The 22,358-nt window shown below is 39.1% G+C and overlaps 1 protein-coding gene across 5 annotated transcripts in view; it reads right to left on the bottom strand.

The window, feature by feature from the left end:
* Positions 1–22,358, bottom strand: part of CSNK1A1 (casein kinase 1 alpha 1) — a 38,040-nt gene that overhangs the window by 14,437 nt on the left and 1,245 nt on the right. For 3 of the 5 annotated variants that reach the window (XM_029997756.2, XM_029997758.2, XM_029997757.2), the window contains exons 2-6: positions 22,034–22,140; positions 8,188–8,314; positions 6,305–6,403; positions 3,799–3,882; positions 264–403 (exon numbers count right to left, since the gene is read on the bottom strand). In XM_029997756.2, coding sequence (XP_029853616.1) covers positions 264–403; positions 3,799–3,882; positions 6,305–6,403; positions 8,188–8,314; positions 22,034–22,140 — 557 coding nt within the window. The remainder of the gene's footprint in view (positions 1–263; positions 404–3,798; positions 3,883–6,304; positions 6,404–8,187; positions 8,315–22,033; positions 22,141–22,358) is intronic. The other 2 variants (XM_029997759.2, XM_029997760.2) reach the window with 1 other exon arrangement.

Here is a 22,358-nt window from a genome sequence, read left to right as displayed (position 1 = left end):
CATGAAAGCATAGCTTATACTTAAAAAAAACCAGAACAATATGCAGAATATCCACCTCATGCCTGCAAGACTTAGACTCTCTTCAAGAAGAAAATTAGGTGCTTGGATTTTCCCCCCACCCTTGTTTAGACAGCCAAAAAGAAAAGCATTGCAAAGGGATAAATACACTTATTCATATAAAATTAGTTCAGACACTTCACAAGCTTACAAATAAGATCATCTTGCAGCCTCCAAAAGCACAGCAGTAATCTCCTTGAACTCACCTCTGCTCAATGCCAAGATGTGCATTGATACTGGCATATCGAGCTGTGCCAGTGAGATTTTTGTCTTCTCTGTATGGTATGTGTTGCCTTGTCCTGTTGTCCCGGTACTTTTTGGCCAAACCAAAGTCAATAAGGAATAACTTAAAGAAAAATGAAAATAGATTATATTCCTATACAGTGCAAGGAATCCCCAACCTCTTTCACTAGGCATTAGCTCCATTTAAGACATCCACACAATGTAACAGCCTACAGTTAAGAGGAAGCAAAGTAACAATGCAGAGTCACAACTAGCTTTAACTAGCCAGTTCAAAAACTTAATAGTGAATTAGTTCAAGCCTTTTCTCAATCCAGTGGAATAGATTAGATTGTGCTACTCAGCATCTGTAGCCTAGTTCTACAACTATTTTATGTTACTGTTGTAGTTTGTATCACATTAGCTCAATAACTACAGTGCACAATTTAGGAAGGAAACTAGTATGTGCAAAAGCACACTTCACAAAAACCCACTCACACTAGCAGTTTACACATACAGATAGTTAATGGCAGCTCAGCAGCTTAATGCAAATGATGCACATCCTGTATTCTTCTCTATGTCTCAAAGAATACTGGCCATTCTGCAGAGCATAAGGCCAAAACCTTCAACAGCAAACAAGACACCTTGCTTTCAATCATATGCTCATTTTAAAACTACCAGAACACTACCACAGCAGCATGACACACTTGCTGATGACATTAATACAGCCAGGAAGCTAGAGCCTTGTACATGGAATCCAGTTTAGGTTTCTAATAACCAAGCTTGCCCAATGATGTGATATTTAGCAACAACTGAGTGTGTGCTAATTAGTGTGCTAACAGCCAGCCTATCTACAAAGGTTAATACAGACTGTACCTTCTTGCGACAAGATTTCAGGACTAGGCAAAAAAAGCTGAGGCAGAAGTACATAAGGAACATTTCAAATTCTAGCAATCAGTCTTCAAGCTACAAATCATCAGGCTGAGCTCCCGATTCCAACGCTGGATTAATGCTACAGGATCAGGGACTACAACCCCTACAGATTAATGAATACTGCAAAAGTAATTTGGGTGGGGGAAGGAGATGATGGAAAGAAGACATAAGGTTCAAGAAATTCTCAGTAAAAACCTATTCAGTAACACCTTAAAAGTGATTCCAGAACGGAAGATGCAGCTTTAAATGCAGACAAGTACTAGAGATTGATATGCAGGTACACCTGCATCCAAGACTGAAACAAAGGGTCACTGGCACACTGGAAGTGCTGTGAATGATAAAGTGACACTGAACATGGAAGTACCAAAGATACTGAAAGACTGAAAGTTTCCAAATTGAATGGTAGGCATGTTTTAGAATTCTGGTTGAAGAAAATTTTCTAACTATAGTAATCTAGACAGGAAAAAAACAAAGCTAAAAACCTCTTAAACTACTGATTTTGGAGCAGAAAACCTTGAGTTGATGTCTTGCCGTGATTTATATGCAACCACAAAGCACAGCAGTTCTACCTTTGCTGTTCTACTGAAAGTCATCCTGAAAATCCAGAATGCTTTGAGCAAGAGGATGTAAAACCAAGTTTTTAAATCAACTACACTGGTCAGACAGTTCAGGGAAGTGGAGGGTCTTGTCTTTGCTGCACCCACCACAGCTACCACTAGAGGTAGTTATTCACTTAGTGAGCACGGACATGTTCTCCATCTACCAGGAAATTAGCTATTTTGATACTAAACTCCTAAAGCAGATAGTATAAAGCTTCTATGTGATTACTATACTGCAAATGCAACTTTCCTAGAAGCAAAGCCTGAGCTCAAATGCAATCCCTTATTTTCTGATTAAAGCCTTCTGATCTGATGACAGACTGAATGTATAGTTTGCAATAGCTACTTTTACAGGGCCTTTGCCCACTAGTTTAAGCAAAATATTATGCCTTGATAAGGAGGGAAAACCAAACACTATACACATCAGTCAGAATATTTTCACTGCACATTTAGTTACAAACACTTTAAACAATTCATTCTTTACATGCTTTTGGTAATTCTGGGGATCTTGCTGTTAATTAATGGTATGAAGGAACGAAGTCACAGTTCATGAATCAAAATAGTTAACACTGGAAGCATGCCTGTAATACATAAATAGCTGGTGCCTAGCCCTGTTTAGCACAGACATGGTTAGACTACTTTCTTCAAAAGTTATAAAAGTAAATGATGCTCTGCCTCTTCCACAGCTGCTACAAGCTCTCGATACTAGACCTGAATAAGGTAATTCTGCCTTCTCTCAAGAGGTATGGGCAGAACTTCTTAAAAAAAAAAAGAATCAATTCAGCAACACAGACCTGCTTTACGCTAGTCAAGTAACTGGATATTATTTTACAGCACTGATTTCTCTGGGGAATTTTACTCTGTTCCCTAGCTTAGACTCATTCTGTATTTCCCACTCTAGATGGATGGAAGGCAAAGGAGTAAGTCCATCTTGCAAAGAGTTAAGTTGGAAGATGCAGCCTGATTTGGATGAGCACAGAATGTACCGATGCCAGCCAGCAGGAACACAGATGTATTCCCACAGATAACCTCGTACCACCTTAATTCTGTCTGTTGCATGATCAGCAGGAAACTGGAGAAGTAGGGCAAGATTTTTGCCAAGAGCAACTAGAGAAGTAGATCAAAGTCTCTGCTTCAACTGATAAGAAAGTTTCAGAAGCAGACAACAGAAGCCTGTCAACTTGCGTACAGCAGCTAGCTGCCTGGAATTTAATACACGAAGACTATCATTGTGGAAAGCTACAGACTGATTCTATGGCCAAACTCCTGAGCTATGATTCATATTCAGCAATTTCCAGGTGTCCTGCTACAAACTGGCATATGTCTTCATTTCTCTCCAATTCATCTTCTCTTAAAGAGTCACGAGTACTACATTTAACACTACAAGATAAGCTCATGCTTCTCCAAGACCCAGCTTGTTGGAGTAATTTCATTTTGTAAGCACAATGGATGAAAAAATGAGAGTCCTCATTACACATTTGGAAAGATTTTTAACAAAAACTGCAAGGGAAGGAGTCTGGCTGAAGCAATAACAGAACTTCTCCATGTGCATTCAAAGACACTGCAGGAACCCTACAGCAAGGCAAGCAGACAGCCCTATGCAGAAGCCCTGCTATTTCACTAGGGTGGCATGTCTATCCTTCAACACATTCAATAGACTGCCTTTAAAAGTCAAAGGACAAAAATAAAAACTGCTTCTGCATATGAAATCAAGCACGTACATTTAGCCCTTTTTAATATCAAGTTTAGAAATAATTCCACGATTTAAACAAGCGCCACAGGGAAACATCTTAGTAATGTTACATGTTTGCCAAGTATGTCTGAATAATGCCAACATAAGAGGTGCTTTTGCAAGGTCTACATTCTCCAGAAAAAAACAAAAAAAACCAAAAAAAAAAAAAAAAAAAAAAAAAAAAAACAAAACCAAAAACAAAACAAAAATAAAGCACATGAATTTGGGGTTGAGGTTGGAATAGGAGACAGTTCAGACCTGGTTTAATCCTGAGAAAGATGGGTCCTGAGAAGTACTAACAGTCATGCTTCTTTTCCTCTTCCCCACTGGAGATTCTAAACACTGAACAAACAATAGAGGGTGGCAGTGCATCAAACAGTATTGCTTACATTGCAACAATGGCTGGCGCAGACAGGCAACACCGAGGCGTTCGAGAAAGAACAGGGTAGCCAAATGCCATCCTTCTTCCACCAAGCACTGTAGTTTTCAAAAAACTATGTATGTTTGGGGTTTTTTTTGGTGTTTTGTTTTGGTTTTTTTCCAAGGAGAAAATTTGTTAGATGTGACAAGGTAAATTTCAACTGTGAGCCGCTCCAAAATGGCACTGCCTTGACCAGGGATAACAATGGTGACATTTGGCTCTATTAAAAAAGGAAATTGAAGTTTTGCTTACAAAAGCATCCTTTGGTTCCACAAACTGCCCTTCCCCCAAAAGACATTTAGAAAAAGTAAATCTTCAGTAAGGAAGAGGTAGAAGGCATTTAGTCACCTTAAAGTTTACTTTCATAAGCATGCAGGGCTTACTTCTAGCAGAGCTGAAAATTCATCTTTTAAGGTGGGAGCAAAATTTCTCCCAATCACCAAATCAAAATTTGAAAAAAATCAATTTAAATTTTTTAAAAAAATATAACTGACAGGAAGCTACTGGAACAAGATTACCATACTATTCTAGTCTTTGTGGCTGATTTTCTTTGAACTGTGTATAGTCATCTCTAAAAAAACTACACTTAGTTACAAAAAGAAACAAAGTAAATTCTGTATGGTGGCAAGTGTTCCCTAGATAAAGCACTTGGTTCCAAACTGAAGCAACCCATTCCTCATTTTGCTCCTTGTAAACCTATCAATTTGCACTTCAGTCAAGAACTCACTCCCTAATCTCTAAAACCCTGCAACAGTAACAAAGCCCATGCCCACAGACAGTGTTTACCACCATATCATTGCATGGCTCCCTAACTAGTCTACTAATGGGGGGAAAAAAAAAAAAAATGGTTTACAGGCAATTTTGTTTTTCATTTCAGCTGATGCAAATCTAATGTGTTCCTCCACTAAAGTAATCACAGCAGCAATTTCTAGGCCATTAATCCACATCAAGATGAAACAGAGTGCAGCAATGCCAACCTAGCATGACCGTGCAAAAGTATAGAAAAATGGCCCAAAAAGAACAATTGGAAATCAGAAACTAAAACTAGGAAAAAAAATTAAAGTTTTCAAGTTATACTCTAAGTCATGCCAGAAAATTAAGGAGCCTAACTGCTCGACACAGCAGAGAAAAATAGAGTGAAAGTATGAAACTTGGGAACAAGCAAAGTTTAACAGCAACAGGATTACATAAAGACTGCCTTTCAGCTGGACTTACAAGCTTTTCCAACAATGGTTGTATCTAAACATTCAGTGCACTGCACCTCTTCAGACAAGAGCTGTTATCTCATGTTAATCAAGCCTTCCCCTTCTAATGTTCATGGCCCTGAAGTTGGCATTCATACAGGCAAACAAAGGTAAACATTTTAAATACTAGTAGTGCCTAAAGAGATGAGACATTCTCAGATGGCATATAGAGAAGATAAGTGGGAATCTTGCTTCCAATAAACAGCTTGATCACATACATTTGTCCTGAAGTTAATTTCTATTAAGTAGCATGCTTAATGCATTGCCAATGCTGCCTGTCTGCCCGAGCTCGACATACAAATTGCAGAATTAAGCATATTTCACTCAAGAGAACTAAAAATAAAATGAAAAAGTTTTTTCTATATAAGGTTTTCAACAGGAAACATGCACTTCTGACTACGTTTACCCATCCAAACAAGTGCAACACCCTCAGCCCACCCCTCACCCTGCTTTTTTTTTTTTCCCACAAAGCAAATTGAGAGCAGTTTTTTGTTGTACAACATATTTGGGTACTCTACAACTTAACAGTTTTCCACCAACATATTTGCATAATTTCATTTATTTATAAAGACAATTGATTTACACGCTGGCTATTAGTCATATCCACAATTCTGATGGCTGAAGAGTTCTCTTTGCCAGTCTGTCACTGCAAGATTTAATGCCCTGATGACCTGTAGGTCAGGAGCTCCCACATTGGCATGAATTCTTTTTATCCCAGGAAGTCAGCCCCAAAGCCAAAGATAAGATTTTACTTTATCATTGAGGAAAAAAAATGCTATTACAACAGTCATCTCAATAATGAAACTCCATCGTTGATAAAAGTAGCTAAGTATTCTCTAGGGTTAGTTTATAATCTTGTTGCAAGCCTAGAAATCATCTTGCAATCAAGTGCATCTCACAGGGTGGGTCAGAGACCCACATGTGTATGCCACTGCATTTAGAAGCAGACACTGAGAAATCCAAGTTCTCACATCAAAGAACCATGGTTTAGCATCCAAAACATCAGTTTTAGCAACGAGTTTTAAAAAGGTTGTGCAGCTTGAATCAAGTAACATAGTCATTCCCTTTGGATCTTTTAAACAAAGAGCATTAGACTAACCTTATTACAGTGACGCCCAATACCCATTAGGAAGTTATCTGGTTTAATGTCTCTGTGTATAAAATTCTTTGTGTGCACATATTCAATTCTACTGATCATCTGTAAAAAAAACAGCAACAACAAAACAGGTAAGATTTCAATGAAAGCAATACAATTCACTTAAACCTTCAATGAAAGCATGAATTTTTAGTGTTACCTTCCTCTGCAACTTAAGTTTATGAATTTGCTTAATGAAAACCAAGTTGTTTTTTTTTTTATGCTGTTCAAATTAACATATAAGAAAGATAAATTTAAATCCCATAATGTTGGTCAGGCAATGGCAGATTAAATACCTGAAACTATTTCTTAGACATTCACGTTCATGTTCTAACTATAGCGTTCCATTAAAGAGTAATTTCTTTTTCTTACTTCAAACAAAGGTTTTCTATACCTACTACAAGACAATTTTAAAGCTCTTTCCCTCCCCCTGTCCCAGTTATTCATTCATCTGGTTATTCATTCATCACCAAGCATCACTTTTCCAGTTAACAGTTTTCACAGAGCAAGGAACAACTTGACTGTGGCCCACACTGTCATATCTAAGCTACCATGTCCAGGAATAACAGTCGGCAATGAAGACACAGAGAAACCCTGGCACACCTGCATCATCGTATACAGTCATGCAATTTCCTGTGCGTGAGATCACAGCACATGCATTTATGAGGTAAAGCTTTCCAGCTACTAAAACACTCTTCACACAGCCTTTATTGAGTTGAACTGTTACAACATCATACCCTTGATAGCTGTTCTACTGGACTATGCCCTAAAAGCCAGTTCCATGCACTGATATCATACATCCCATCTATGTTTCCCAGATGACAACTAATTAGTGTTTATCATCTAAAGGAATATGGCACAAAAACCATACAGATTCCCTGGAGATGCTGTAACACCCGAACTCTAGCTAACTGAGCAGGCAAATGGCTCTCTACAGCAAGCGTACCACTCACTTAAGGCAGCTGAGAATAGGGACAGCTGACCTTGTCTCCATACAAATGCCGTGAGCTTCCTTGGCCAAGAGCCTGGGATTCTACGAGCATCTGGCTAAGTGACAACTTGGTACTAACATCAATTACGTAATATTAGATGAAATTTAAACTACCATTGAATATTCAACTCGAGAAGCCCTTACTGCCTTTCAAGTAGCTGAAGACAGCACAATCAAGCTATTTAATAAATAGCGAGAAATAAATATGGCTGGCCATTTCAAATGCTGCACTCTGACAAAGCTGAAAAAATATCAATTGCTAGAAAGAGACTTAATGGACCTCAGTTTTAGAGGCCTTGATTGAGTTTGAGGTAGAGTGGCATCTCCACCAACAGCTTTAAGAACTGTCTTTAAGCACCACAACCACCAAAACAGTTTATTAGCTTGTGGTCTGGTACTAGAAGTTACAGGAGGTTGTCGGTGCATAGCGACATTCAGTAAGAACAGACCCGTAGACTTGCATGTTGCCCACCTGTCACCGCAGCTGGCCAACACGTAGCAGGTTTCCATTGAACCAGATCAACCATAACCAGAGACTGCTTCAGACCTTCTAACACCACCCCCACGGCTGATATTGGGAGTTAATCCACCCATATTAGTCTCGATACTTTAATAAAGTTGCTCTTGTTAGATCTGCAGCATCAAGAAGCTGGTACCTGCGCTGTCGTCCCACTACAGGCCTACGTTCATTTTGTATGTCACAGCACACAGAAACCACTACTACTTCATTCCTATATAGGTCAAGTGTTCACTTAGCTATACACAACACTGGATAACACATTAACACACTTAGAGAACCACACCGCACAAAATGCTTTAGGGTTTTTAACTTTCTCACAGTGAGATTTGTACGTACCTGGTCTGCTAACATAAGTACTGTTTTCATCGTAAACCTGCGAGAACAGAAGTTGAATAGGTCTTCGAGGCTGGGACCAAGAAGATCCATAACTAGAACATTGTAGTCCTTTTCTTGACCATACCACCTACAACAAAGAAAATTATTCAGCATTAGCAGGAATCCTAATGCAGCCCAGGATACCATTAGCCCTCTCAGCTACAAGGGTACATTGCTGAGTAAAGTTCAACCTCAAAAAGCTAACTAAAAGCTAAGGCTAGTAGCATCTTACTTTCCCTGGAAGGAAAGTCTGAAGACAAAACAGAATACACATGTTGGCAAGTGTGTGCGCACATGTTTAATTTACCCTTAAGAGGAAACACCACTACACTTTAGCAGCAACTGAAATACCAAACACCAAAATCAAAATGCAATCAAAGTAGAAACCACTACATGTCAATATACTGAGGTATGTGTACAAAGTCTGAGCTGAAACTCATCTGCAGAACACCTTACACGCCCGTCTGTTTCCTGCATTATTTGACTTCATAAAAACATCTTTAAATGCTTTAAGCTTTGTTTTCAGGTGTGACTTCTCTGCAACAGACCAAAGCAGCTCATTCAGTTAACTCATACTACCAGTTTGTTCGTTCACCCAAATTCAACAAACGGCAATCAAGTTCTACTGTCTATTAAGTAGAAGATAAAGGCTCTTTACCACGTTTTCAACATCATAAAGTAAAAAACACTTAAGTGTCATAAAAGCAAAAAGAAGAATGTAGCAAAATATCACTTGCAGCCAAACAGACTGTGATATCCGCCCTTAAGTGTCGATAGATCAATTTGGGGCAAAAAATTAAATGTTAACCAATGCTGTGAGGACAAGCAGAAGGCCTCCCATGCGTATTTTTCCTTCCAATACACATCTAGCATTTCCATCACAGCATTGCTTTATGTTATCTGCAACTTGGGGATAGTATTTCACTACCTAAGCTACCTGAGAGGACCTGGAGTCACACCCTTCACTTCCGCAAATCTCAGCTGTGAATTTCCATATTTTAAATGGGCACTGAAAGACAGAACCTGAATATTCTTCTCTACAGTCCTTCTGTACATTCCAGATACCTACAGTTAAGTGTGAGGTGTGTGTGAAAAACTGTTCATGAAGCTGTGCTGAGTACTAGTAGTACGCAACAGTAAAGATCCAACACCTTATCAATTGGAAGGCTACATTTTGCCTTTGCTAGGCACCTAGTCCTTACAACAAGGACCTAGTACCAGCAGTCAATGGATAAGGCACTGACCAGCTCTCTCCTGGAGGAGTATTAAGTTTCCAGCAACAGAGGTGCAGACAAGATACACCAAGAATACAACAATATACCCCACAATAAGAGCATGCAGGTAAAAAAAAAAATAAAAAAAATCAAGATTCAGCTCAAACACAGTAGTAGCTGAGGCTTAAACATCTGTTGTATTGGGTTTGCGTGGCAAGGTTTTGGTAGCAGGCGGGTTGCTACAGGGGTGGCTTCTGTGAGAAGCTGCTAGAAGCTTCCCCTGTGACTGACAGAGCCAATGCCAGCCAGCTCCAAGACAGACCCGCTGCTGGCCAAGGCCAAGCCAAGCCAACCAGCAACAGTGGTAGTGCCTCTGGGATAACAGATTTAAGAAGGAAAAAAAAATGTTGCTGCAGCACAGAAATTGCAGCCAGAGTGAGAACACATAAGAGAAACAACCCTGCAGACACCACGGTCAGTGAAGAAGGATGGGGAGGAGATGCTCCAGGCACCACAGCAGAGATTCCCCTGCAGCCCATGGGGAAGACCATGGTGAGGCAGGCTGTCCCCCTGCAGCACATGGAGGTCCACGGTGGAGCAGATATCCACCTGCAGCCCACGCATGGCCCCATGCCAGAGCAGGTGGATGCCCGAAGGAGGCTGTGACCCTGTGGGAAGCCCACGCTGGAGCAGGCTCCTGGCAGGACCTGCAGATCTGTGGAGACAGGAACCCACAGAGCAGGTTTTCTGGCAGGACTTGTGACCCCACAGGGGACCCACGCTGGAGCAGTTCACAAAGAACTGCAGCCTGTGGGAAGGACCCACGTTGGAGAAGTTCATGGAGAACCGTCTCCCATGGGAGGGACCCTGTGCTGGAGCAGGGGAAGAGTGTGAGGAGTCCGGCCCCTGAGGAGGAAGGAGCAGCAGAGACAACGTGTGATGAACTGACCGTAACCCCCATTCCCCATCCCCCTGTGCTGCTGGGGGGCTGGGGCTAGGTAGAGAATTCAGGAGAGAAGCTGTGCCTGGGAAGAAGGGAGGGGTGGGGGAAGGTGTTTCAAAGATTTGGTTTTATTTCTCATTACCCTACTCTGGTTTGATTGGCAATAAATTAAGTTAATTTTCCCCAAGTCGAGTCTGTTTTGCCCGTGATGGCAATTGGTTGAGTGATCTCTCCCTGTCCTTATCTCTGCCCACAAGCCTTTTGTTATATTTTCTCTCCCCTGTCTAGCTGAGGGGGGAGTGATAGAGCGGCTGCGTGGTGTTTAGTTGCTGGCTGGGGTTAAACCATGACATCTGTATAGACATTTTATTTCCACTTTAGGCAATGACTCCAGGAGACTAATGCACAGTTGTCCGGAAAGTAGTTACCACTGGTAAAGCTGACAAATTCCTTGTTACTCACAGGATTCCAAGCTTACCCAGGATAGTAGAGTAAAACGTTTAAAAACCACAGAGGAAAGATTCTATATTTCGGTTTGTTTCAGGAACTACTGGCCTGTACCTTCCCACTGTCAGGATTCTAGTAGAAGCCGTGCACTTTGTAATGCATTGTTATAAATTTGATAAAAGTCATATATGAGCTGTGGATCATACTTGTTGTTTTACAGGTCAGTCTAGGACCTTTATTCATTCCCTACATCAGGAGAGGATGGATAAAATACATATTTTGAAAGCAGTCATTCAAATGAAATGTCAACAAAACAGTTTTCCTCGAACATGTTAATGATCATACCAATACTGTAAGTACTATTTATCAGTTTTTACCTTGTCAAGAGTCATTGAATGTACTATGATGTACAAAACCCCCCAACTTACAAGTGACTCAACTAAGAAAGCATGCTGATGGTATTATTTGATAAAGTCTGCAATTTATGAAAAGGTTAATATTCACACTGCAATCTGACACCGAGCCATGAAACGTAAGCATTTTGAAAAGACCTGCCTAGCTAAGGCCTTTTAAGGAGTGATCAGAAGCTAGTTTCAACTGCAAGAGCAGCCAAGAAGAGTATTTTAAAAATGCAATGCAGGGATGGAGAAAGAGTCAAAATGAGATGCTGCTGAGAAAAGTTCTTAACTACAAACCAACTTCAGTTCAAGAATTACTGACTATGCCTGTAAATCTACTTCTTGGTTCCTATCAAAGTCACCTATGCAAACGGCTGAGTAGTTTTGACAAGGCTTTATAAACAACTCAGTAGGTCACAGCTGAAAATTAAACATTATGGTCACCTAGAGTAATGAAAACTGGACCAAATGACCTGCCTAGTTGTTCTGTCATATGAAATTTAGGTTTGTTGTGAAAAAGTCTAAAGAATAACAAGCCGAATTGAAGCAGAGGAGTAAATCAAGATCTAGATAAACTAAGATTTTCTTCAAGAATTGAAGTCCAATTCAAATGCTGAGCATAACTGTTCAGTACAGTAAAGGTTCAGTGCCCAAGAGACTACAGTATAAGGGAAAAGAATCAAAGACCAGTCTTCAACTGAGCTAAGAAAATTTAGTTATAGCATCACAGAAAAAGTGAAGCTGATGAAAAAGAAGTCTACCCTGGGAGCTGTATTTTAAAAAGCATTTGGTTCCTCTACAGGGATCTCTGCTTAGTAAGTGCAGTAATTCAGGTTGATTGCACAACCTCCATTTGGCCTACTTCTACATATGCACGTGAAAATTTTAAGCTCCTGACCATTTTGCACCGGTGGAAAGCAGAATCAACTCTGCAAGACAAAGAAGTAAGACAGGACCTCTTAACATTTCATTTTCATATCTACCTGCCTGTAATTCCTCACAGAAGACTGCTACATCTATTCCTTTCAGTACTGGCAACTGAAACTTCTGCTAGGGTATTGGAGTAACTTGTGCTTTATTTACTTTGCTAACACTGGAAGTAAGTTTTCATTTCCCTTGGAACATTTCCACGGAAAATGGGATTAAGAAGTAAGGCTACATCATGTCCATTCAAAGTCCAGTAGCTGCTACTACTGGCAGCTCTGAGTAAAAATGTTGGAAGTCTTGGCTCTTCTTAGGAACCTTGGATATTATGATACATAAGAGCTTGGCAAGTACTCCTTACTCCCATATTTGCATAATCAATTTAAGATGGCATATAAGCACACATTTTGGATGAACACAAATTCAGAGCACTTTGGCATGCATGTTTTAACACTACTGGGTTAAAGTGCAAAACAACATGGCAATGAAGTGAGCACAACTCTAAAAAAAAAAAGCTAGCGTCTCAGAGAGAAATCTTCAGGAGTTCTAATACTGCATCAGCAATGAAACTTGGAGTGAACTTCTAATATGAAAGAATGATCCATACAAAGCCCTGGGCAACTATTAGAGGACACTAGCATCTCAGAGCACAAGTGTCCCACGTCTGTTAGAGCTCCATGGACTTGTTTTGTTTTGAAGAACAGTTGGAACTACTCACTCATACTAAAGTTGAGGAAGCAAGAGCAGCAATACCTTTTAAGCAGGGAGAGTTCTGGAGGGGAGCGGAAAGTGGGGGCAAGAGATTTACCTAGACAGTTCACTTTGGGTAGGTAATGACATCGCATATAGTTACATACAATGTATTATTTCAAAAAGAAAAGCTGAATTACTAAACTAGGAAAACTCATTATTTCTCCAATTTGTTCCCACAGTGCTGTATGTCCCATTAGCACATATTTCCTAAATGGAGAATTTTGATTCTGTAGCACAGGCCCATTTATACCTCCTTATGCCAAAAACCCACACCAAGTACAGATTATTATCAGCTTTCCTGAAGAACAGCAGTAGATGATCTTACTGAAGACTACACGAAACACTAACAGGACAACATTATTATTGAAGAGCTAAGATTTATCCTTGAACTGGCAGTGTAACACTGTAACATCTGATACAGCTGTTAAGAACCTTAGTCCATATTCAAGCTCTAAGGCGTGCCCAAGCTCACGCATGCATAAAAATGCTTCGTCACTCTCCCTTGCCTCATCTGTTTAAAGCTACAGATCAAATTACTACAGATCAGTTAGAATACAGTAAATATCCTTTATGAAGCTTTCTGTCAAAGCATGGTTAAAGATTGAACAGTGACCTTAATTTGACTTCAGTGACTTGTCTAATGTGAAAGACCAAGACTCGCCACATCAACAAGTTGTCAAATCAAGTGGTTTAGCCGCCTGATATATTGTCCAGTATACCTATACAGCTGAAATTTTGTAACATCTTGAATTTCAGTATTTGTAGCTCTATGCTGAACAACTAAGTCACATGGCACAGTGGTCTGAAAGTATTCAGTTTCCAAATCCCATACAGTAAAGTGGGTATGATGCCAGATCACATGACAAGTGAATGTTTACTTGAACTCATGTGGGGTGTTTTTTTAATTCTCTTGACTAACCTTGAGACAAGCAACTGAAATACCGACACACATCTAGCACTTAGTAGCAAATACTGTAGTCAGGTCTACCCAAACTTAAAATCCCTTTCTGTTTTCAGAGCTGCATCTTTCAAAAATTGTATGTCTATTTCAGCAACTGCATATTTCATAAATGTCAATGACAAAAGAAATGTTTGAGAAAATTTGTTAGAAAACACAAACAAAAGCTATTAACTGAGAAAACATTTCATTTGGTTATTATAATATTCTCTTCACATCTCGTTTATCATCCTTTGAAAGGGTCATATTGAGGTAGGTCAGCTAGCAAAGAAAGGTAGGCAAAGGGCTAACAAAATTCAGACGCAGGCCATGAAATTATAGGCTCAGTTTCAGACTATGGTACCACTTACACAATTTTAATAGGCAACCAGCAGTTTAATCCATTACACTGGCACTTGTAATTACAACAAGATAACAAAACCAGCGCAATTATCAAAGCTGTGTGAGAATAAAAGGATTCAGAAGATTCACATGAAAAAAAATCTCAAATTTAGATCAAGAAGAACTAAATTACTGAATAACTGCACAGCTGCTCATCACTGGTAAAGAAACCCCAAATACCATGCATTCTGAAACCATGAAGGCAGTAAAGGCATTGTCACCATTAGCATAATGGCATGTCATTTTGTCAACTTATTATATACAAAACCAGAACATCAGCTCAGTGCCACAAGAAAGTGTTCCTACTAACAGAGCAACTATAACAAGACTATTTCATTCCAGCTGAATAAAAGCTCTCCTTGACCAACATCTGCTTTGCCAAGTAACCTATCCTCCTCTAAGGCTTCTGTCAGTTAGATCACTGACCATGCCAGTGGAGGCTGTGGCAACGTGAAATTACAAACAGAACCGAAGAAGGTCAGGCTTTCGTAAGACAAAAAAAAAAAAAAAAAAAAAAAAAATCTCCTGGTGTCTCACTGCAAGGAAGTACAATGCTTCTGTGACAAGACCTGAGTAAACTCAAACCTTTAGACTTCCAGAAACCTTTGCAGTCACATAAAAAGAAAAAAAAGGCCAATTTCAACTTCCTTCAGATTACATAAACTTTTGCCACTTTCATAATTCATGATATGTGACCCTATGATTACCCTGTCCTATGCAATTAGTCTCCCAGCAGTTGGGCTTTCAAACACTAAGTGGAAGAGTTCACATAACAAAAATGGAGATTGTCAGAAGAACTAAGGTGGATAAGAAAGCTATTAAAAGCATACAGTGAACAAGCAAGCTGGAAAGAACTTACTACTAGAACTACCTGACATCACTTAGAATTACCTGAGATCACCTTGTTAATAAGTTTGACAAGTCAGCAGGCACATGAGGGTGAATATGCAAGTCTGGAAGGCCTCATGAACACAAAGGATTCAGACATCCTACAGAAAACCAAATGACACTGAACTGATGAACACTCTAGAACTGTATTCCATTTCTGCAAGCACCAAGTCATTTATACAAGTCTCTGAACTAGGCATTAGTCAGATGATGTGACTAAAAAGAAAACACAGACCTCCCTATAATCATACAGTTCTAGTACCAGGCATCACTGAAAAATAATAAGTAATCCTAACCAGGAAAAGTACAGGTATTCTACACAGAAACTGTGAAGCAATCTATATCAATGCTTAAGGCACTGATGTGCAAGCCCTGTCAACAACATTCAGAAAAGGAAATCCCAATCAGAACAGGGACGGGAAAGAGACTTCAAAAAAGATGGGAAGGTGGTGACCTCTGTAATCATGTATTCAAACAGCTCAGCAAGGCAGCTACGGAGTTATACAACTATTCTTTATAGATACAGAAGGACGGTAACTCGGAGAAGTTTATTAAAAAAAAAAATTAGGGAAGAAATAAATAGGAGCTGACTGCCTATAGGTACAAGCATTTATCTTTAGGCACAGAAGCTCTCCCTCTGACAACAGAATCATGAGTGCTGCCATGCTAGCCTAGAAAGTTTTAACACTGCACCTGACTGATTCACAGAAAAAATAGCATGTTGTCCAAAACAGGTGCTGGATTTGGACCAAAGTGGTTCCTTCCAGTCCCACATTCTAGACTTCTCAGGACAGACATCTCCTGACAAATAATGAAGTTTCAGACAAATTGGGAAGTATATTCTGCCTGTAAAAATATACTAATTTGAGTCTTAACAGATACTGAAGCAACACATATAAGAAAGGTAATCTAGCATCATAAGATTCATGTCTAAATTGACACATATTTTGTATTTCTAGTTTATTTCCCCTGAAGCTGGAAAAGCACTTCTTAACTGTTAGCCAGCTACGAGTAATATAAATGAACTTAACATAATATGGCATGACTGAAATACTGAAGTGGAATATTTAGCAGATGTCATCTAATGTTAGTTGCCATGGTGAGTATGAATTAGGCCACCCAAGTACTAAAGAAAGAAACAGCAATGAACACCCTACGCTATGAAGTTAGATAGACTCTATAAATAAAATTCTGTATCATTTTTTGTACAGTTATGAGAGAAACACGAATACGTGAAGTATGCCAGTGCAACTCATCTCCTAAGCAGTAAGGTCATTTCATCTGTCTAGTCTTACGTTGCATACATACATACTTCCATGTAGCTGACTCGCTGTTTTGCGAGCTGTTTAATGAGGTATACTAACACCTGGTAGGAAGCGAGAACCAAAGTCAAGTTTCTTCCATCAAAGTCAGAAGGTTCAGTTCAGTTGAGAAGGTAATCCATTAATCCACAGTAGGTACAGGGAACATTGTTGAGGAAAACAGTGTTTCAGTAGTACCTCTGCTCATCACCTATTCCAAACAGTAACACTGAATGGAAACTGCAGACTTTTGCAGCTCCTTCTGCAATGGCTGAGCTAAGGCAAGGAGAAAAAAGAAAAAAACCCCACAAAGTGAAAAAAGGGTAGCCTCATTTGTTTTCAAACTGTGGTCTCTCTTGGATGCTTCTAAGGGGTCCATGAAGACCAATTAAGACAGAAGTTTAGATTGTTATAAAACATGAAATATATTTTGTTTCAAGATACTCATTCTCTCAGTAGAAAAATTTTGGCTATCAATTTAAAAGACTAGCTTCCAATTTTACTTTTAGCTACCAGAACAACAGGCTTCCCCTTATCCACTACGGTGGTTCTGCCCTTCAGTATGCAGCCTTAAGTAATAACAGAAGGTTAATTAATAGGAGGTTGTATTGCTAGAACCTTCCTCCTCATTACTTGCAGACCTAGATGAAAGTATCAGTCTTACCAATGAAAAGAAGACAGAAAACTTTTCAGACTTTACCTGACTACTAGTTTTGGGTTGTTTTTTTTTTTCTTTTTGTTGGGGGGGAAGTGTTGGGGGGGTAGGGTTTTTGTTTGTGGGTTTGGTGGGTATTTTTTCAGTGGTGGTTTTGGGGTTTTGTGTGTGCACGTGTTTTGGTTTTTTTATGCTGCAGGAAGTTATTGGGAAAACAGTTTAAAACTAAGGTGTTTGAGAGGTATATTTACAGATTTTTAAGCACTGCTGAAAGAGATCAAAATCTGAAGTGCTGAAGGAAAAATCCATTGTGAAAACAACCCTAAGATTACCAAACTTGACCACATTTTTTTCTATTACATGTATTACTTAGTGAAGGTGAATACAGACACAGTCTGTTATTGATTATCCAACACCATGGCAGTAAGCAACCAGAAGAACAAAAATTGTAGATGCTTTTATAGATATTTTTTTTTTTGCCACAAACTTTACAATGTTTCACTATTTAGAAGATTGCGTAGTGATGCATGGGTGGCAATACTGAATTTCTCAACATCAAAATATTTTGCAAGACATTACTGCATTGAAAAGTTCAGAAACCTAAGTATTTACTTGTTCAGTTTGCAAGAGAAGGTTAAAAAAAAATCACTAAGTTAGTAGCTTTTGTTTTTTAAACTTGCAAAATTACTAAACTTAAATATCACCTTGATTAGCCTCACATGCTGTACAGTATCTCTTTGGCCTTGCCCACACAAGAATACATGCAGTATCTGTTTCACATTCACTAGGCTCTCTTCCTGCTCTTAAGTGCAACACTTCTAATACATCACCAATAGCCACAGCTGGTTCCATCATAGCTGTTTTCCATTTGAAACGGATGATAATGAAAACAAGTTATTCCATGATACTGTCAGGAGAAAAATCTGAAGCCCACTTTTCTTTCAAAAGTATGTCTAAAAGAGTATCTAAAGGTAACCTTTGCAAAGGACACAAACAATAGTCGATAAACACCATAAATGGCAAAAATCAAGAGTGGCTGTAACAGATAACTTGAAGAATTGCTTTTGTTAAGAGTGGTTTAACACTTACAGTATGAACAGAACAACATACAAAATCAGCAAACACTCTGCTGCATTCCTCCAAGCCAGAACCAAGAATTCAGGAATAAAGGTAGATAGTCCAAACTAACAGGATCAGTGCCCAGTTAACAAGATTACAGCTAAAAATGCTGTGCCACTGAAAAAGAGAGGAAAAAAGAAAAAGACAGCTGATGGCTGAGAACAATGAGAATAAGCCCAGCAGAATACTGCAGACTTTGCATTGGGTCCTAAAGGCAGATCAGATTGTTAGAATGTTAAGCTTGGTTCAAGAGCCTTTTGTGAAAAATGAAGGTAATAATTAACCAAAATTTGTACATCAAGAACAAACCACAGCTTAAAAATCTGTAGAGCATTTATATAAGGTTTTGTGAAACTCTTCAGACAAGTTCCAAAACTTTGCTACTGTTCCAGGAACCAACAGTAAGTAATAAAGTCAAAGATTTGCAAGTCTAAAAGGGTTTAGAATATTCAGAAAATAAAGACACTCCAATCTCAATTTTTACTATTTTATGTGCAAACATGTTCTGTTACAGTGGGAGTACCAAGGCCCCTTGTTCACCCGTCATGACAAGTGAAGGCTCACAGCTGATTCCACAGAAGCAATATTAAAAAACTTTTAACTCCAAACCTGAGATTTTCCTCATTAGCTTTCTTGCAATCAGCCAGAAAGGCCATCAAATCAACCTTAAAGACTATAAAAAAAATTGCTTGGTTCTAGATAATTTAAGTGACACTCCAGATACACTACCTTATCATTACCAAGTTTGCAATCACATCTAAAGGGCAGAATTCAGAACAGGTGCCCAAAATGAATGAGCAATCCATACCTCACCTATTATTTCAGCTTTGTGAGTCAAAGAACCACAGCAGACCACTTTAGTAATCAAAGCCACATAATGCAACTTCTAGCACATTGATTTTGGCCAATGCATTACTCAAGTAGATGAAAAATAGACAAGTCCCTCAGCCTTAAATGAGGAATGCAAGATTATGTGGCTCTGTTTGCCACATGTGTAGCACTGAGATAAAAATGCTGCTGAGCCCAGCTTACACAGCATGGCAACGGGAAAAGCTTAGAATGATTCCTCAATTTTCTATCAAATGCTCTGTTTGTGCTGCTGTTGTTTAAAGGTGTCACATTACAGAAATTTTAACAAATGTATTGAAAGATTTTCCTTCAACTTGATTCATCCTTCTAAACATACTGAGCCAAGAACAGCTTATTCCAACTTGACAGCATACCATTATAAAACAATGGCAGAATGTGTATTATCAATTACACATGCAAAGTGACCTAAGTACAAAGTCATACATTCTCCCAGCTTAGCTGCTGCCAAAAATGCATGTCAGAAAAGCTTGAATTGTCTGAAACAATATGCACAGTTATTTCACTTTGGTCTTACTCTTTGTAATCACCTATTCAAAGACATATCCTTGTTAAGCACCACAGTGATACATCTCATTTGGTAGGCCAAATCCTTCTCCTTAGATTCACAATACCATGGATTCTACTTCTACCGAACACATCACATTTTAACATTTGCCACAAGAACTGTGCTGGGTACTCTGCTCAGTTTCCTTTTAAAGAAGATAAACGTAAAAATATTATTTTAGATTTCTTCAAGCCTCACCAGATGCCACACAGCAAGACAACAACTAGTAACAGAAACCTAGTCAAAGAACCTGTCAAGCAGCATCTGATACATACAAAGATTTAAAATTCATGCTGCTTCTGAAGACAAAAAAAGGTGTTTCCAAAAATTTTCTGAAAGACACTTTTCTACAAGAATACTACGAAGATTAACACTGTGAGAACCTGAAAGTGAAAAACTTTTAAGACTCACTGACATTATTAAACAGATCACATACCTTTAGCACAATGAGTCTATGAATCAATTTCAGTTGTTTTGAGTATTGCCTCAGTTGTCTGTTCTTATTCAGAATCTTGTAATCTTGTATTATTGGGGGGGGGGGGGAAGGGGGGGAAGTGTGTGTTAAAGAAAGGTTGTAGTTCCCCTGTGGTGGTGAGACTTCTAAACCACGGTCACTGGTTATACAGAAAACAAAGTCTGATACAAGAACATCAAATACAGAGAAAAGAAAACTTAAAGGTGACTGCTGTAACTGAAGCTAGAAGCAAGTTTCTCAACATGCAAGATTACTTCCAGTATTTCAGCATTAAATAAAACACTCTCGCAGGGCATTTTAACCAAATCCAAGAACTTAAAATAGTAGTTCACTTCTGTAACATGGAAAAGTTGAAAAGTTTGCAACTCAGGCCTTGTTATAGCACCAAATGTTCGTTTACTTTTTAAAAAAAAAATTTAAGAATGTCTGCTTTTCCAGTTTTGCGATGAAACACCTGATATCCACTTGCTTTGGCTGTTTTCCCAGTTATCCCTGGGTTTGCACATTAACTATACTGTGATAGCTTTCCAAAATGCAATTTCTATTCTTTCAGTTGTGAAATAAAGGCACCCATTTGAAGAAAAGAAGGAAACTGTAGTCTAAAATAAAGACTAAATCTGTTTTCACATAAGCAACTCTGTTTAAGCTGCAAGTATTCTGCTTAATTCAGGTGTGTTTATTCTATTCCTGCAAAAGGCTGTAGTGAATGAGGACATATGGCCAAGACAAGTCTGCTATATAGCTCCAACTTACATTCAGGACTACAGCCAGTTGTGTTGGGGGAGGGAGGAGGAGCTATTAACCTCAGAAATGCAGACTTGTTTTAGGTTTTGTTAAAATTAATACATCATCTAGAATATGTCATCACTATGACCTTACAGTAAGACTCTACAGGCCACTATTGATATAGATGCACACACAACAAAGTCAGGGAAGGGTTAACAGATTAAATCCACAGTTTGACCCAATATCTAAATTGAAACCATTTCTGCAGCTCATGGAAAAAAAATCCTTTATGCCATAGCGCAAACATAAGAAATACTAACTTTAAAACCAATTATTAATAAAGTTTAAAAAAAGAACAACTTCTTGTACAAAGTCTTTCTGGAGAAAACTGAAGTTTTATTTAATCTATTCTGATGCATAGATTCAGTAGTTGGGAACTAACCCAGTATAACACCTCAATAATCTCAAGAGAAATAACTCCTCCTAGAGTCTGCTGCACCACTGATTTTCTTCCAGATCAGGAAATTATTAAACACTATCAAAAGTTTCAGAGAGAATATGAAACAAGGAAGCTGCATAAAGAGCAATTGGGAGGGATTAATCTTGGCACTTTAACTGTATGGAAATCCTAGTGACGCATCTGTTGCGGGTCACAGAAAGGGGCTGCCATTTCATTCCCGGTTGAGGTTCTCTGTAGTCTCAAGCCTTGCAGCACATAACTATGAAAGGAAAAGATACATGCCTGAGCACGTCCCTTGTCCCAACACGAGAAGGGGGAGGGTTAATCACGTCCATCCGCCATTTTCTGAGCGGAGGAGGAAGACATGTTGGAACAAAAAAAAAAAAAAAGAAGAAAAAAAGCAAGCAACAAAAGAAAGCAGCCATTTCCAGTACCGGCTCCAAACTCTCTGCCTTCATCAAGAACATTGGCTCTCACCAAAACAGTCTCACACTTTGTTCTAATCACGACAAGAATTTCTCATAGCTCAGGAACTGCTGAAGATCTCACTTTCAAAGCACAGTATGTACGGGTAAGAAAATACAGCAGGCTGGTGTGGAGGATACCCAACTAGTTGTACAGCTTGGAATGAAGCATTTTCCCCCCCAACAGCTCAATCCCTCCCACATAAATCTCTTTTTAATGGTGGTGTCCTGCCTCACACTAACGTTAAAGAAAACTCACTGTACTGGCATACGTGAATGATTCCTACCGTATATGTGGGATGCCAACTCCTCCCTGCAGAATCTTGTATAGTTTGCTTTCATACAGCAGCTGGGGATGTCTAGCCTTCTGAGACTCCAACTTTACAGCAACTTCCTACAGCGAAAGGGAACAAGGAGTCAGAGCAGAGTGTTCATCAAGCACAGCCTTGCCACTGAGGTTTAAGGGGCACAACACTTCAATATCCCACACACACCCCTGCTGCAAATGCTTTGAAGTATAATTTTTTTTTACGCTCTCAGTGCTCAATGTCCTGCATTTTGTAGCATCTTCAAATAAAATCCATATCCTGATGATTTGTACATAAATATCCA

This window comes from Aquila chrysaetos, chromosome 22, assembly GCF_900496995.4.
Source record: "Aquila chrysaetos chrysaetos chromosome 22, bAquChr1.4, whole genome shotgun sequence".
Lineage (NCBI taxonomy): Eukaryota > Metazoa > Chordata > Aves > Accipitriformes > Accipitridae > Aquila > Aquila chrysaetos.
Note: the sequence above shows the minus strand (reverse complement) of the source record. Positions and strands in the feature narration are given on the sequence as shown.